This window comes from Anabrus simplex, chromosome 3 (genome assembly GCF_040414725.1).
Source record: "Anabrus simplex isolate iqAnaSimp1 chromosome 3, ASM4041472v1, whole genome shotgun sequence".
Taxonomy (NCBI): Eukaryota; Metazoa; Arthropoda; class Insecta; order Orthoptera; family Tettigoniidae; genus Anabrus; species Anabrus simplex.
Window position 1 is genome coordinate 308673559 of NC_090267.1, and position 17293 is coordinate 308690851.

Below are 17293 nucleotides of genomic sequence, written 5' to 3' on the forward strand. Positions count from 1 at the left end.
CAGTGATCATGCCTTCTTTCCATAGGAACAAAGTCATATAGCGGTCTCCCTGATGGTTGCTTTCCATGTTGTCTGCTCCTACGCTGACAGTGTTGTTGTGAAAAGGCTATGGCGAGTGCATTCGTTGGCCCCTTTGGGTGTGCTGCTACCAAACGGTGAAACAAGACACTAGTTACACATCGCCACCTTTAAACGTGAAATGTGAACCATACCCGGATGTACAGGGTGCGGCAGAAATACCTGACGAATTTCAAACGTAAATAACTCGGCAACGCAACAAGCCATTTAAAGATTTATTGCACAGTTGGAAAGATTAGTGTTTGCCATTTGCGTCACATACACATACACATACACACTAGGTTTTGAAACTAATGTCATCCAAATGCCGACTGTCCTGTTCAATGCACCTCTGAAGCCTCTCCCAGAAGTTCCGCATGACTCGCTTGAGCAAGTCTTATGGTATTGCCTCGATTTCTTCGCGGATGGCAGCTTTCAGGTCATGTAGTGTTCGCGGCTTACGTTGGAAGACTCGATCCTTCAAATATCCCCAGAGAAGGAAATTGCATGGGACGAGGTCAGGGAAACGGGCTGGCCATGGAATGTCACCCCATAAGGAGATAAGACGTCCTGGAAACATTTCTCTGAGGAGACCCAACGACGCCCTGGCTGTGTGTGCAGTGGCACCATCTTGTTGGAACCACACAGCAGGATTCCCTAAGTCGGTGAGTGTCGGCTGCAGGAAGTTGCGTAACAGCTGTACTTAACGATCTGATGTTACTGTTACAGTTCTGTCCTCCTCTTCAACAAAGTAAAGGCCAACAATTCCAAAATCAGCGACAGCGCACCAAACAGTAATACGCTTGCTGTGGAGAGGTCGCTCATGGAGCTGTTGAGGATTGGTTGTTTATTAACATAGCCTGTCAAATGAAAGTATGCTTCATCACTTGCCAGGACATTGGTGTCAGCTGCTACAGCTTCCAGGATAGTGTCACAACACGCTCTGCGGTTGGTCCAATCATATTCACTGAGTTTCTGAACACCACCATTTTGTACGGATGGAACTTCACGTCTGCGTGTAAAATCCTCCTTATGGTGCAATTCGAGAGTCCCATAGCACGTGAATGTCTATGCACCGAACGTTGAGGAGATTGCGTAGCAGTGTGTCTCACTGCATGGACGGTCTCTGGTGTTTGGACACTAAGAGGCCTACCAGGCGGCTTCGTTTTCACACACGAACCACCTTTTCTCAAACTGTTCACCCAGAACAGAATGGTGTTCCTGCTCGGAACTTTGTCATGTCGACAGAAACCGAAGTGTCTGCGAAACAAACACTGTGTTGTGGTAACAAAGTCGGCATTTTTGAAATCGCAAAACCTCGGTGTTCACCACTCCACTCCATGCTAGTGACTGGCTGACTGACTAGCCCGGACGAGGCGATGAAAGTGTTCTCCAAGGCCAAGACCGCGCGCACCACGACAATAACACCTGTTTGAAAGCTGTGGCCAATACGACCTTTAGTTTGCTCAAATCTACTGTATGTGACATAATTGGCAAACCCTGCTCTTTTAAACTGCACAGCAAAATTGTGAATGGCTTGTTGTGTTGCCAAGTTATTTACGTCTGAAATTTGTCAGGTATTTCTGCCGCAACCTTTGCAAAAAATAGTGTAAAACAATATAGTACACCTCTCGCACTTGAAAAAGAAACAACTTAATTAAAATAGTCTCATGTAGTATCCCTCCCCTCGGAGCTTGTATGTCTTCCACCCATTGGTACATATTTTCGTATCTGGAAGTTGTTTCTTTTTGAAGTATATTACTGTTACCATATGTTTTTCTTTTTCAGATAGTTTATAAAATTATTACTAAAAGTTAGTTTTGGCACACTGAAGAAGCACAGTTACAAATTAACTGACGAGGGAAAGGTGCATACCGGGGAATCACCGATCTTATGTAAATTTTACACATATGTTCAATGAGTCAAGAATAACACAATGGCCAAAATACTTCTTCCAGAAATTAGCTTGTGTGATGCACGGAATGTGTTAAAATTTGTATGTTTGAATTAACAGGCTCGGCGTCTGGCTCCATGGCTAAATGGTTAGCATGCTGGCCTTTGGTCACAGGGGTCCCGGGTTCGATTCCCGGCAGGGTCGGGAATTTTAACCACCATTGGTTAATTTCTCTGGCACGTGGGCTGGGTGTATGTGTCGTCTTCATCATAATTTCATCCTCATCATGACGCGCAGGTCGCCTACGGGAGTCAAATCGAAAGACCTGCATCTGGCGAGCCGAACATGTCCTCGGACACTCCCGGCACTAAAAGCCATACGCCATTTCAACACGCTTGGCTAAGCAGTGCTGCACCGGGTGCTGGGTTCACTTGTCGAGAGACCTCTACTTCACATCCTACCCGCAACTTGCACTGTCCAGCAGCTGATTTGAGGCCATGCTGACATATACTTATAGTCCATGTATGGAACAAGTGGTTGTTTGTATAATGGTAATCAACATAGGCAAAGTTATTTTTGCATTGGAAGAAAAATATGTAACATTTCATATTAAGCCTTTCAGCGTTAAAGAACATAGCTGGATGCTATTGACGGTATATTGGTGGGTCTGTTTATTTGTAGGTTTGCTTCCGTTTCAAAGCTTGTGTGTGAATTTTTTACAGGTGTCATCAGAAGTAACGTTTACATAGACAGCATGTCATGTCACTTTTATCTCAAATGACATGTCATGTGATCCTGAAGCAAACTATTCCGATGACGAATATTTGGTAGGAGGTCATCATAGTCAACCAGGGAATGCTAAAGACGAACTTACAGGTATTGAATACAAAAGGAAGATTGTCCAATATTGGAGAAGTGGTAAGTGGGGCCTGCTTTAGTTTTCGTTGGTGAAACAAAAGTTCCACCATGTCAAAAGCAAAAAATTATTTCTATAGGCCTATGGGAAAGCGTGTAAAGAACAGTGGGACGTGGCACAACAAATGAAGCAATGTGCCGAATAGGGGTCTAACCACCAAAATCTCTATTATGAGTTAATTGCAAAAAACACCATTTTGGACTGGAGTTAGATCCTTTTTCCGTGCGAGACAGAAGTTTTCCACCCTCTAGCATAGCAACAAGTTCTGAATTCTTCCACATGACGATGCTACTATGCAGGAACGTCCAAATAGATCTGTATTCTGAAGAAACCTCACTTTTGGAAAAAATGTATGTTAGATCCCATTTTAAAGATTAAAATTTCATGATGTTCGGTATTGAACTGTATCACAATATCAATAACAAATAAAATGGTTCAACCTATTCAATACAAGTAAATAAGAAATGTGGTGTTTACATTCTTATTTAATTATAAGCGGAAGCAGTACCGGTTTCGACCACCAATCTGGATCATCATCAGCCGAATAAAAATTAAAAAACAATGCATAGGAAAACAAGAAATTAAAGGAAGAGTCTTTCACAAAAACAGTTGAAGCAATATAAGATAATGGGGATTAGCACTGCGTGATTTTAAATCGTAAAATCTAGAAGAAGTAGGTCAGTCACTTATATGAATTAAGGAGCAATCTTCTGAAAAGTAGCTCAACACACGCAATGTTCGGCACTATGCCTCAAAATGTTTACGAGAAGAGGTGTGAACAGTTAAGTGAGCCAGCCTGCATATACTATCAGGCGCGAAGTCACAACACAATTTAATAAATATGAAGTCCCAAAAATGTGTAGAACATTCTCATGTCCGGCACTGTGCTTTCAAATACCGACGAAACTCGGTGAATAGCTTAATGATCAAGCCGGTAATTGTTTCGGTTGCGAAAATATATATAATACAATTTAATATAATTGAAGTATATAACTAGGATCTTGTAGATTCTTTAGAACAGTTGATGTAGAAAACAATTGTCCCAGATTGGTGGTTGAAACTGGTACCGCTTCCGCTTAAGAATGTAACACTACATTTCTTATTTACTTGTATTGAATAGGTTGAACCACATTATTTATTATTTCAATTGATATTATTATTATTAAATGAAAAGCACACAATGTGCAAAAACAGTTTTTGTACAGATGGTCAACTATGCTAATGCCATTCTTATTATTGAGGTTGTCCTCATTTTGCAGTTTTGTGCATGGTATCTTTCACAATGATCGTTGCACAGGTTACATATACAGTCTTCGTTCGGCTGGTGGAAGTTTTTGGTTTGGCAGAATCTGTGGTGAAATCCATGAGTGGCGTAACGTGTAGTTACGTGCTCTAGCTCGTAATTTGCTTGCTTCCACTCTTCCGTCATAGCGTCCGTGGAATAGAAGTCGGACCAAATAGCATTCCTTTTCTCGTTTAAAGTTTGGCGTGCATTCTCGTAGGGCTTGGTGTTTGGTAGACAAAACTGTGTTTTGATATCGTCAATGAAGTAGTCCTCCTTGGTTAGAACATATGTTAACCTTGAAGGGGCTGACTTCCCAATGCCTAGTATTCTCTTGAGATATCGGGACTTGACTTTTTCTGTTGTCATCAGGTCGCTGAGTGTGAGTTTTTCCCAGGTGATGCTAATCCCATAGGTTGCTATTGGTGATATGGCTGTTCTGAACAGTAGCATTGCTGTACCCAATGATATTTGTTGAGGTTGTTGAATGTTGTAGATGGCTTTTATTGCTGCGGCTGCTCTTTCTTTGACGTGGATATTGTAGGATGTTAGAGTAGTTTGGAGGGTGACTCCAAGGTACTTGAATTTCGGCACTACTTCCAGAGGTTTGTTGTGCATGGTTATTGTATTTTTAGGTGCATGTTTTCCTCCTTTCCTAAAGGTCATTTGTTTAGTTTTGTTGTGGTTTATTTGCAAACCATTTCTTTCTGCCCATGATGTGAGCCTATTGAGGACCTCTTGGAGCTCTTCTATGTTTTCTGAGCCTATTGCCATATCATCTGCGTAAAGTATAAGCAATGCTGAGGTATCTGTGATTATTTCTGCGATGTCTGCTGTCATGATGTTGAATAAAATTGGGCTGATTGGGTCACCTTGTAGGACTCCGTTTGTTTGGGTTACGTTTTTGGATAGGGTTATGTTGTCTGATATTTGGACATAGTTATATTTGAGGATATTCGAGATTGATTGCTATCGGATGTGTAGCTCCTATTAGGTAATTGAGTTTCCGGATGAGTGTTGCTCTATCAACAAGGTCAAAAGCCTTATGATAGTGTACGAAGACTACAAAATATTTCTTTCCTGGATGCCTCAATGTATCTTGGACTTGTTCTATTAGGTATTTTACGGCATGTAGTGTGCTTCTTCCCTTTCGGAAGCCGAATTGATTTTCTGGTATCTGGGAGTCTGCAAGCCTAATTGTTAAGATTTTCATGAAGATTTTGAATGATGTATTTTCGAGGGCTATACCTCGATATGAATCAGGATTGTCAGTTTCTCCTTTCTTAAATATCATTTTGATTGTTGACAATCTCCATTGCTCTGGAATTTCCCCAGTGTGCATGCATGTGTTGAATAGTTCTACCCAGTAGTCTAGCATGACAGGTAGAGTCTTTCAGGTGTTCTGTGCAAATGCTGTCTGGGCCAGGGGCCTGTCCATTTTTTGCTGCTGTTATTGTATTATATATTTCGTGCCTCGTTATGGGGATGTGATTTCCTGTCATTGTTACTGGAGTTAATTCAAAAGCTGTTGATCGGTGTTGGAGGCTGAGAATGCTTTTGAAATGGTTTTCCTATGACTCCATTGAGATATTATTTGATGCTGAAGTTTTTGGTTTCCTAAGCACTAGGAATGGGTCATTTTGGGCGTTTGCAGCACGTCTCCTGGCGTCTTCCTCAATGTACTCTGTTCTTGTTTTCTTGATTAGTGATTTATATTTCCTTCTTTGTTCGGCGTATTGGGCCAGGTGACTCGGGTTTGATGTGTTCTTCGCTCGATGTAGTGCCAGGAGGGTCTTTTTCCGTTCATTGTAACAGTCTTTATTGAACCATGGTTGTGATCTCCTTACTTTCGTGTGAGTTTGACATGATTGAAGGGTTCTTGTACACATTTCTACTGCTTCAGTTAGTTCACGTCGTTGAACTAATAGCCTGGCTTTATCTATCTCATCACCGATATGTCTTAGTTTCTCTGGATCTAATTTCCTGGATATTTTCTTACTTGGTTGTGTTGGCAATTGATCTTTATGAGTAATTTCAAAGACTGTCGAGATTGGTACATGTTTCCTAATCGGAGCTATGGCTGAAGTCCATAATGCTTTTTGACTTTTGCTTTTTTTTAAATGTCTGTACCTCTGTAAAAGACTAAATCTATGGCGCTGCTTCCATTCGAGGCTATGTACGTTTTCATGTAGGGACTGTTAACAAGGACATAGCCGGCTTCTTCCAGAGCCTCTTTAATCAATTCTGTTCTGACGGTTGGTTTGTCTATTCTTGCATTTAGGTCGCCTGCGAAGATTACTCTATCATCTGTTTGCGTTTGTGACAAGGCCTCCGTTATTCTTTCGATTGTGTCCTCTGTTGACATATGTGGTTGAACATACATGCCAATGATTGATAGTAGGCTGGTCTTTACTGTGTTTTCTTCTTTTATTATTTGTTTTATTTTCCCTACGTTTGGTTTGAGAAAGATGGAGACCCCTCCTGATGGTCTTCCTGTGGTCTGACGAGTGAACGAATGAATTCCATAATATCCTTGAATGTTGAAATTCTGTGTTAAGAATGTTTGTCAGTATAATGGCGTTGTAGTTGCTTAATGTCTCTATTGGAAAGAGAGGCAGAGCATTTTTTTATGCCTTCAGTGTTCCATAGGAGCATATGTGTATGTTTATTGTAGTTCTCTTCCTTCAGCACGGTTTGCTCTCCGAAAACGAAATCTTCTTACGATTGTTCTATTTGGCCAGAATTCCGGTCGTACAGCATCTTCAAGGAATTTGAAAGGGAAACCTATTTTTAAGGCCTTGTTTTCACTTTGTGTGTGAAGTTCTTTGCAATGGATATTGAGATCCCTTTTTGGTGCATCACTTCCAATTGAGAGTAATAGTATGTGCTGTCACAAAAAAAATTGATTTTACCCATCAACATTATTATAGAATAATTCTTAATGTGATCATCCAGCAGTGGGCTATGCAAGTTGCTCTTGAAGAATGCACAGGGTTTAAAGCATGCCACACTTGGTACGTAACTTTAAGAAGTGCAATGGTATTATGCCTCCAAAAATATCTGTAGCCTAACGACGATAAAGAACAAAGCACTACTTCTTTGTTGGTCTTCTTTTTCCGTGGCAGAAGCAGAAATATTCGTAGGAGGAGTTAAATCTGTTTTCGAGTCCTACGGCCCCTAAAACATATGAAACAGTGATCAGAGTGGGTTCAGCCTAGAGATATATATACAGGAAGGGCCATTGACTTTAAAAGGGGGAAAATCAGTTACACCATAATGCCAACAGTTACTGCAAGTGACAAACTTATGGGGCCTTTATGCATCACTTTAAGAGTCGAAATGTGTGTTTAGTAAGACTGTGAAAAAAAAACCCCACGTTTTCGCATCAAAATATTCATGTTGGTCCACTAAATCGAAAAAGTGAGATCTATACAAGTGAATGAATGGGTTACGTCGCGCATTCCTATCTACGAAATGTCACTGTAAAATTTGTCACAAATGGAACATAATAATTGCTTTTACTTAAATGAAGTGAAAAATCTGCGGTAAATTAAGAAATACCGTTGTTATTAGAGAAATATGAATACATACTTGAGGCCTGTAGACAGGACTCCTTTATAATAATATATAAGTAATAATAATAACAACGTAAACGTTTCCACCTTTTCAATACTAAAATATATTCACAAAATTATAAATTACACGGTACTAGTTTCGACCCATCTAGGGGTCATCATCAGCCGTATTGGAGCAAAGATCACTTTTGGCGAAATCCTAAGAAAATGTTATTTTAAAGAATAACAAGTGAAATGAGATGTTATTATGGTAATTGTTAATAATACAAGGAATATACATACTAAGAGGTTTTTAACAAAGAATAAAGTATAAATGGGGTGTTGTAAAAATTATAATCATGGAAATCAGTAAGTTCTTGTATTGAAATGAAATATGGCTTAGGAAGAGGGCTTAAGGTGGGGCTGAAGGGTGCGGGAGAAAGTGTAATTGTCTTGGAAAAGTACCTTTGATTAAATTTAGGATTGAGTTTAGGTTGGCTGCAATATTGTTTCTGAGGAAAGTGATAAATAGATCGAAGAGTATGTTGGGTTTCTCTGAGATTTCATTGAGATTGTGACTGGCATTAAAGTATTGGTCTAGGTGTATGTAGTAATTTTCCATTATGTTGAGTAAAGGGCCCTTGTTTGCTAATACGAGGATGTCCATAGGACACTTTATCACTTTCCTCAGAAACAATATTGCAGCCAACCTAAACTCAATCCTAAATTTAATCAAAGGTACTTTTCCAAGACAATTACACTTTCTCCCGCACCCTTCAGCCCCACCTTAAGCTCTCTTCCTAAGCCATATTTCATTTCAATACAAGAACTTACTGATTTCCATGATTATAATTTTTACAACACCCCATTTATACTTTATTCTTTGTTAAAAACCTCTTAGTATGTATATTCCTTGTATTATTAACTATTACCATAATAACATCTCATTTCACTTGTTATTCTTTAAAATAACATTTTCTTAGGATTTCGCCAAAAGTGATCTTTGCTCCAATACGGCTGATGATGACCCCTAGATGGGTCGAAACTAGTACCGTGTAATTTATAATTTTGTGAATATATTTTAGTATTGAAAAGGTGGAAACGTTTACGTTGTTATTATTATTACTTATATATTATTCTCAGTTCAATACGGACCAAAAACATGAAATTCATAACCATTAAGGACTCCTTTATGTCGTATTCCGCTGCTGGTGCCGTCTTTTGTTAATTTCTTGAGGTCCAGGGCTAGCACCGAGGAATGGGAGTGCTATGTCTGTGGATTCTCATTATCTGTGTCCATATGACTAGTGCGGCCAGTTCAAACAGCAAAATGGAGGTCAACAGCATTCACGATGTTATTTCGTTCTTCAATGAGGCAAATGCTGAAGCAATGAAATGAAAGCAAAGAAATTCAGTGAATACAGACATCACACATGAAATTGTAGAAAGTGTAAGACAAACAAAGGACATGTGTGTTACTGTGAGCGTAGCACCAAAAGTACTTGTAAAGGTATACATAATATTCTCCAAAAATGAAATATTTCTCAATTTACCGTAGATTTCAGACTTCAACTGTGTAAAGGCAATTATTATGTTCCATTTGTGACAAATTTTACAGTGACATTTCGTAGATAGGAATGCGCGACATAACTGAATGAATGTCTTAATGGCGTATTCAAGCAAAAATACACCATCCTGTAAAGGTGCGCTCATTCTGGATTCCTTTTCTGGACATAAATCTATACAAAATGAAGATACTGATGATGATGATGATGCTTGTTGTTTTAAGGGGCCTAACATTGAAGGTCATCGGCCCAAATGAAGATACTGTACAGCTGATGATGATCGCTCCTGGTGCCACAGCTTACTGTGTACTAGATGTATATGGGTTTAGAGTATGGAAAGGCATTGTACGTATATTATCTGACACTTTGAATTTGATATTTTGGCACAGAGAAACACCATCTTAAAATTTCAATCTGACATACCACTGTCATCTCCTTGTTTTCATGCCTTGTGGCAGTAAGCTTTGTACCAAAGCCAGTACTTATTCAAAAACCCAGGAGCCATTGAGCATCCTGTGCAATATTGACTTGAAAGCAGTGACTTAACAAGTTCCATTCGCCCTTATCCTCGCTTCGTTAGGTGTTTTTTTGGTAGAACTGCTTTGTGCTTTCAGCATTTCTACGACGAGTATCAATGTTGCAGAAACTATAAGATATTGATTAATCTTTTTCTCCATAACAATCTTATTATGTTGCCTTTATTGACCCAAAATCTATGGAGGGATTAAATTATTTCTCTTCATGCCGCTACATCATTTTCATGTGCTACGCAGTTACTAGCAGAATAAAAAGAAAGGTTCCTTGGCGAGTGAACTCGGCACGCACTACAGTCCTGCGTGGCCAAGCACGCCAATTCAGACATGAAAATTTTAACGTTTTCTGTAGGTCGTGTAAGTTAATTTCCGAAATAAATATTTTGGCGGTTGTGTTATCCTTGGCTCATTTAATGTGTGTGCAAAGGTTACATAAGATCTGTGATTCCCCGGTATGCACCCTTCCCTTGTGAATTGAAACTGAAAAGGGATGGTTTCATATATTACAAAACATACAGTGCTTTCAGAGAAAGAGGACTGAACCACCCAGTAAGTTTATCAGTAATTTTGTTACAAACACTAACTCTACCATCCTTGACAGTAATTTTGACACTGACAGTAGTCAATATTAAGGTATCTGGGTGACATAGCCAAACTCTAACCTAATCCTGTCACTATCAATGTTTCCTGATTAATCAGAATCCAACCAGTCACCAACAGTGACCATCGGGGTCATTAGTGGGATGTACAGCTTTCGTCATGCTTTATGAGTAGAGAGCAGGGAAAAGACTATAATTTTTGTGTTATTTCTGATCTTGAATTGATCTCTTCACTTCCTGTATAAAAGAAAGCCAAATATTTGCCGGAACAGTATCCATAGCAACTCTCTGTACAGTCTGTTGAGCTAATTACCGGCTCTTTGACTTAAACTTTCACATGACTGCCACTGATATTTTTTGCTGTCTCAGAAGGAAATATAGAACAAAAATTAATCATGAGCTATTTTCTTGTAAAACCAACTGTGAGAGAGATAGTTTTATGCTTCAGGCCCCTGTGAAGCACTCCCCCCTGGTGAAATTTCTTGGACAACTTACAGCTAAGATCCTGCTCGACCTTATTCTGAATTGAAATACTTTTATAAAAATCCACCCATCCATTTTCCCCTGATGCTGTAACAGACACAGAAAAATATTGAAACTTAACTCGACATAGGTCACTACAATGACGTTGGTATTCTTGTCAGAATACCATACCTGCCAACCCTTCCGATATACCCGGAAACTTTCAATTTTTTAACTCGTCTTCTGATTTTCCGATTTATTTTTATTTCTTCCTATTTTTGACCAATATAACCTCCAGTATGGTCAATACTCTTCCCTAGGATAAAGTATAAATTCTTATGTGCTTGTGTAATTTACGCAACCTCATTTTCAAGCGTATTTATTTGATGTTTTATTTCGCTAGAGTATCTATCGTCTGTCGCCTTCATATACCGTGTTTCCCGCTCACCACAGCAGCGTGTGCGCACTACAGCTGGGGATTCGGGACGGAAATCGTCCTGCAAGCTAGAGAGGCTCGCACGCATTTGCGACTTAGTTAATCGGGACGAAAGAATGAGTTTGTTATTGTGTGGTTCGCACGCTGTTAAACATTGTTTCTGTGCATAGTTTCTTTGGAGTTATAGGCCACGTGTGTTTTCGTGCGTTTCTGTGCCCCCCCACCCAATTGTCAAAGTCATTATGTTAATAAGGTATGAGATATATTGAATTGTTTTGTATGTGGTAGTTTAGCATATTTCGGTGCACAGTTTTAATGAGTTGAATGTATTTCAGGGAGTTGTGTTGGTGACAGTTTCTGGTATTTTCTCTTCATGTTATGGCCAAAAGAATATAACAAACATTATCTCCAAGTGTTCAGAGATTGCTATAAATTTCTGTTCATTTTATGGTCTAATAAATGAAACTATTTTGCATTTTGTTGCGTGTGTCGGTGTGATATAAATATTATTCGTATGTGTCATAAATGAGAATGATTAGGTGCATTTTCTTGTAATCATTTTTATGGACTCTTAGTTTAAGATATTAAATTTAATGGTCAATTTGCGTTGTAACTGTAAATATGTATGCCTTTTACCTTGTCTCTTATTTCACCGAGACCGTGGTGCAATATACGTGATGAATTCCAAGAATTAAAAATTCTTCCTATTTTTCATTTCTAAAAATTGGCAGTTATGGAATATGGTATTAACCAACTGGAATGCCATGTCTAAAAGCAATTCCATCCTAAGAAATGCTTCATCAAATGTGAAAGGGCAGATTTTCTCACTTTTCACAAACAGTACTATGCTGGCGTTCTAACAGTGCCAAGTTCCAGAACTGGAATGGCCGCACCGCAGGCAGCGGTGAACATTTGTCTGCCATTTACTGTAAAGTGTGCACACTCCCCATTTCTATCAGCACCTGGTAAGAGGGATTGAATAGCTGGAATACTATAATAAAACTAGTGTGTCACATACCAGTAGTTACCAGAAAATGTATGCTACATATGAAAGTTACCTTAATTCCCCAACTAGTTCCTGCCAATTTTCAGGTAGGCTGTTCTAGTGGGCATGCAGCTGTAATGCCATCTATCGGAGATGAGTGGCAGTGGAAGAGACAAAGCACATTATCAATAGTCAATGTAATTTAAAGTTAAAAACTCCATTCCCCAGGGGCTCTGAACTTCAGAGCGTGGGTTGGCGACCACGGGGCCCTTAGCTGAGTCCTGGCATTGCTTCCACTTACTTGTGCCAGGCTCCTCACTTTCATCTATCCTGTCCGACCTCCCTTGGTCAATTCTTGTTCTTTTCCGACCCCGATGCTATTAGGTTTGCGAGGGCTAGGGAGTCTTTCATTTTCACGCCCTTCGTGGCCCTTGTCTTCCTTTAACCGATATCTTCATTTTTCGAAGTGTCGGTTCTTTTTTTTTTCTTTTTTCTTCGAATTAGTATTATATTAAGGATTGTTGCCCAATTGTATTTCCTCTAATAACAATAACCACCACCACCACCACCATCACCACCCTCTAATTAACGTCCCCCCCTTTCTCTATTTATCATTTCTTTATCAATTACTACGGCAAGTTGTTTCGAGTTGAACCTCGTATTTCTTTCATTATTTCTTCCTATTTTTTAAATATATTTTTTATTTGGCTTTATTCTTTTTTAACGTTTTTAATTATTTTAAAAAACCTATATATCCACTTTGAAATTTGACGAAATTAAATCCTACACTGTTTTCCTAGGACTTCATTCACGTCACCTTTTGCTCTTCGGCCGGAGAAACAAATGCCTACAAGACCTGCCTAGCAACGACTTTACATAAGTGAATATTTGACCTGCTTATGTACTTCAGCTATATTTGTTTTCGGCGCAAGATAGTGATGTTCTGTTTACTCTCTTGACTGTGATTATTGTGTTTTGAACATTTACTGAATTGCTACGTTATGATACAATGTTAATTTTTTGCCTGTATTCAATGTGCTAGTTGTTTTAAAATCTTCGCAAATTGGCTGATGATGACACTTAAAATGTGTTGAAACCGGTCCCATTAAACAGGTTGTAACTACTTTTTACCATCTTATTACGGAGTATTGAAAGGTGGATCCTAACCTATAATATTGTACATCTTAGTCAATGTAATGTTATTGTTGATCAGTTTCATGGGCTTTTGATACTGCAGGCCCTCATTTTTAGTTTTCTTCCAACTCTGTGAAACTCCTTTCACAAAGTTCCTTCACAATATTTTTCTAATTTTGATAGTCATGTTTACAATTTCCCTTGCTGATATGGGTTGATGACCACGCGGTTTTTCACATTACAACAATCATGACAAAAACCACAACCATCACCATTGAACAATAAATCCACATTAGTGATACTCTATGTTGACAGACTAAGCAACAAAAGTATGAATTCATGAATATCTCTGTTATCATAGCCGGTATGGTAAAACGGTGTAAAGTTGGCATTGCGGTTAGGAGCACACGGCTGTTGACCATGCATCCGGGAGACAGTGGGTTAGAATCCCTCTGTCAGCAGCCCTAAAGTTGGTTTTCCGTGGTTTCCCATTTTCACATCAGGCAAATGCTGGGGCTGTAGCTCAATTAAGGCCACGGCCGCTTCCTTCCAACTCCTAGGCCTTTCCTATCCCACCGTCGCCATAAGACCTATCTGTTTCGGTGCGACGTAAAGCAACTAGCAAAAAAGAAAAAAAACTGTGCAAGACATAAATGATAGGAAATTATATTGTCTATAACTTTTGTTATGTAGTGTTTATCGATAGGACCATTAACAACACGAATATTTGAGAATTATGTTTAGGCCTCCCCTAACATACCATTTCATCCAGTCTGAGTAAAATTATTTATAGCCTAGATTGTAGAGCCATATTCCCAGACTTTATATACTCTTCTTATATTCTCTGCCGGGCTGAGTGGTTGAGGCGAAATTTTATGGGCGTTAAAAGTTGTTGCTAGTAAATACAAGAGGAGTTCATGTGCAGACATACGTGATACATTTAAACTTATGTTCCCAGATAGTGCAATTGCATCAAAATTCACATTTGGTTAAAAAAAATGGCGTATGGCTTTTAGTGCTGGGAGTGTCCGGGGACAAGTTCGGCTCGCCAAATGCAGGTTTTTGGATTTGATTCCCGTAGGCGACGTGCGCGTCGTGATGAGGATGAAATGATGATGTCACATACACCCAGTCCCTGTGCCAGCGAAATTAACCGATTATGGTTAAAATTCCCAACCCTGCCGGTAATCAAACCCGGGACCCCTGTGACCAAAGGCCAGCACGCTAACCATTTAGCCATGGAGCCAGACACCTTTGGTGAAAGTAAGTGTTCTTATGTGATTAATCGTGGTATTGCACCACATTTCAGTGAATTATTAACCCATTCAGCGCCAAACCACACATTTTGGTGCAGTGTGTACTTCACCAATTCCATTATATGAACGGGATATAGTGTCGTGCTTTGAAATTCTGTGGAAATACCTAAAGAAGTTCTGTACGATATATATACCACTCCATTTCACATGTTTTGAAAGTGATCTGACGTTATTTCAGCTTTGTTGGAGTGGAACATCTTTCCTGCTAACATGTAGCCATAATGGAGTCTTAAAGTATACACTCATCTCTTATTGATGAAGAAATTGAATGTTTCCTCATAAATAGTGATTCTGGAGAGCTATATTTTATAATTAAGGTGGAGAATATATAGGGGGCGATATTGAACTACAAGAAAGTGTGGTATTACCCGTTATCCAGTTCTTGCTCCCTGAAGCGAACTCCTTTCTAACACTCTTCCCTTACATTGGCCTTATGCAAAAGTATCCAGTATTCGGGAGATAGTGGGTTTGAACCCCACTGTCGGCAGCCCTGAAGATGGTTCTCCGTGGTTTCTCATTTTCACACCCAGCACAACTGGCCACGGTCGCTTCCTTCCAACTCCTAGTTCTTTCCTGTCCCATCATCGCCATAAGACCTATTTGTGTCAGTGCGGCATAAAGCCACTTAGGCATAGATATCAAGGATACTTGTAAAAAAAAAAATCATATTAGTCAACTCAAATGATGAGTTTCCAGTATTCGGGAGATAGTAGGTTCAAACCCCACTATCAGCAGCCCTGAAAATGGTTTTCCGTGGTTTCCCATTTTCACACCAGGCAAATGCTGGGGCTGTACCTCAATTAAGGCCACGGCCGCTTCCTTCCCACTCCTAGCTTTTCCTTGTCCCATCGTCGCCATAAGACCTATCTGTGTCGGTGCGACGTAAAGCAACTAGCAAAAAAATAAAAAATGATGCAGTTGCATAGATTTAGTGGATGAGTGCACATGCCTTGCAGAGTAATGGTCTTGGCTGTAGGGTGGGATAAAGGCAGAGGTAAGTTAGAAGTTAAAATTTGACTTTAGAGTAAGAATTGATAAAAGGCAAAGCATCGCTGCTTACTGCTAATGTAACTTTGTGGAGATACAGAATTCATTTACGAGGTTTACAGGCTGAATGATGGAGGAGTAATAACATGCATCCTGATTAATTTATTGGTTGGAGACAATTTTCCCAGACTTGTGTTGTGTCAGTGCTTTGTGTCTACTGGTTTAGATTTTTTACTTTTGTGTTTAACATATTATAAAAAAATGAAATGAAATGGTGTATGGCTTTTAGTGCCGGGAGTGTCTGAGGACAAGTTCGGCTCGCCAGATGCAAGTCTTTTTGATTTGACACCCGTAGGCGACCTGCACGTCGTGATGAGGATGAAATGATAATGAAGACAACACATACACCCAGCCCTCGTGCCAGCGAAATTGACCAATTATGGTTAAAATTCCCGACCTTGCCAGGAATCGAACCCGGGACCCCTGTGACCAAAGGCCAGCATGCTAACTATTTAGCCATGGAGCCGGACGACATATTATAAACAGACTCTTTAGATTTATACAATTATTTTTACTAATTTTTTTAATAGACTTTGTATATTTTGATTACAGAGTCACTGACCTCGATTGGAATGGAGCCTTCAGCAAAATAAGTTCACTGTGGCGACGTTACAGTGAATTTGAATTATTGAGAACCTACTTAGAAGTGACATATCCTTATGTTGTGCTACCTCCATTGCCTGAAAAGAAAGTTATGTACACTTGGCAGAAAGTAGCATCTGATACTTTTGATCCTGATTTTGTTGATCGTCGAAGGGCTGGTTTAGAGGTAATTTGCATTTCCTTATCTAAGAAATACTGGAGCTGGTGATTTTTGACTAATTATATAACTTGATTAGATCTTTGATTTTTTAATGTTGTTCTTTCAGATATTAAATTTGATCTCTCCTTTGCTTACTCTGTAGTAGCAGAGGAAGTGTAACAAAATACACATGAGGTTTATTAAAAAGTTTAAGAATCAAGTGCCATACAATGGACAGTGTAGTTCTGAACATTTTAAACAATTTATGTAACATCTTACACCAACATTTATAATACAACTTTACTGTAGTTTATGGAAGGATTAATCACTAATCTAATTCAATTACTACTGATCTGCATTTAGGGCTGTTGCCCATGTGGCATTTTCCCTATCTGTTGTTTTCCTAGCCGTTTCTTAACACTAGGACCGCCGGAACATACTGTATACCTAGAACCGCCGATGCAGTCATTTTGACCGCTGTATTCTAATTATTATTTTTATGCTCAATACGTATAGTAACTCATTATCATCGTTTAAAATATGTATTACTAAGTTTATAAAACATTAATTATGGGATCTAACACGGAAAAGATTCAAAACATTTAACAGTTTTGCAAATGTAATATTTTCCTAATTTATTACAACACAAAAACGTTTCTATAAAACACACTTAACTAAAAACAAACATTGTTTTTACTTCAAATTCCTTTACTATAAACGGTAAAAATAGTTATTACTCATTATCAGAAAACAGAATTACTATAATATTCC

At 39.1% G+C, this 17293-nt stretch overlaps 1 protein-coding gene across 4 annotated transcripts in view; it reads left to right on the forward strand.

The window, feature by feature from the left end:
- Nucleotides 1-17293, forward strand: part of LOC136866294 (sorting nexin-4) — a 166599-nt gene that overhangs the window by 5924 nt on the left and 143382 nt on the right. For all 4 annotated transcript variants that reach the window (XM_068226685.1, XM_067143124.2, XM_068226687.1 and 1 more), the window contains one exon: nucleotides 16333-16549. In XM_068226685.1, the coding sequence (XP_068082786.1) occupies nucleotides 16333-16549 (217 nt within the window). The remainder of the gene's footprint in view (nucleotides 1-16332; nucleotides 16550-17293) is intronic.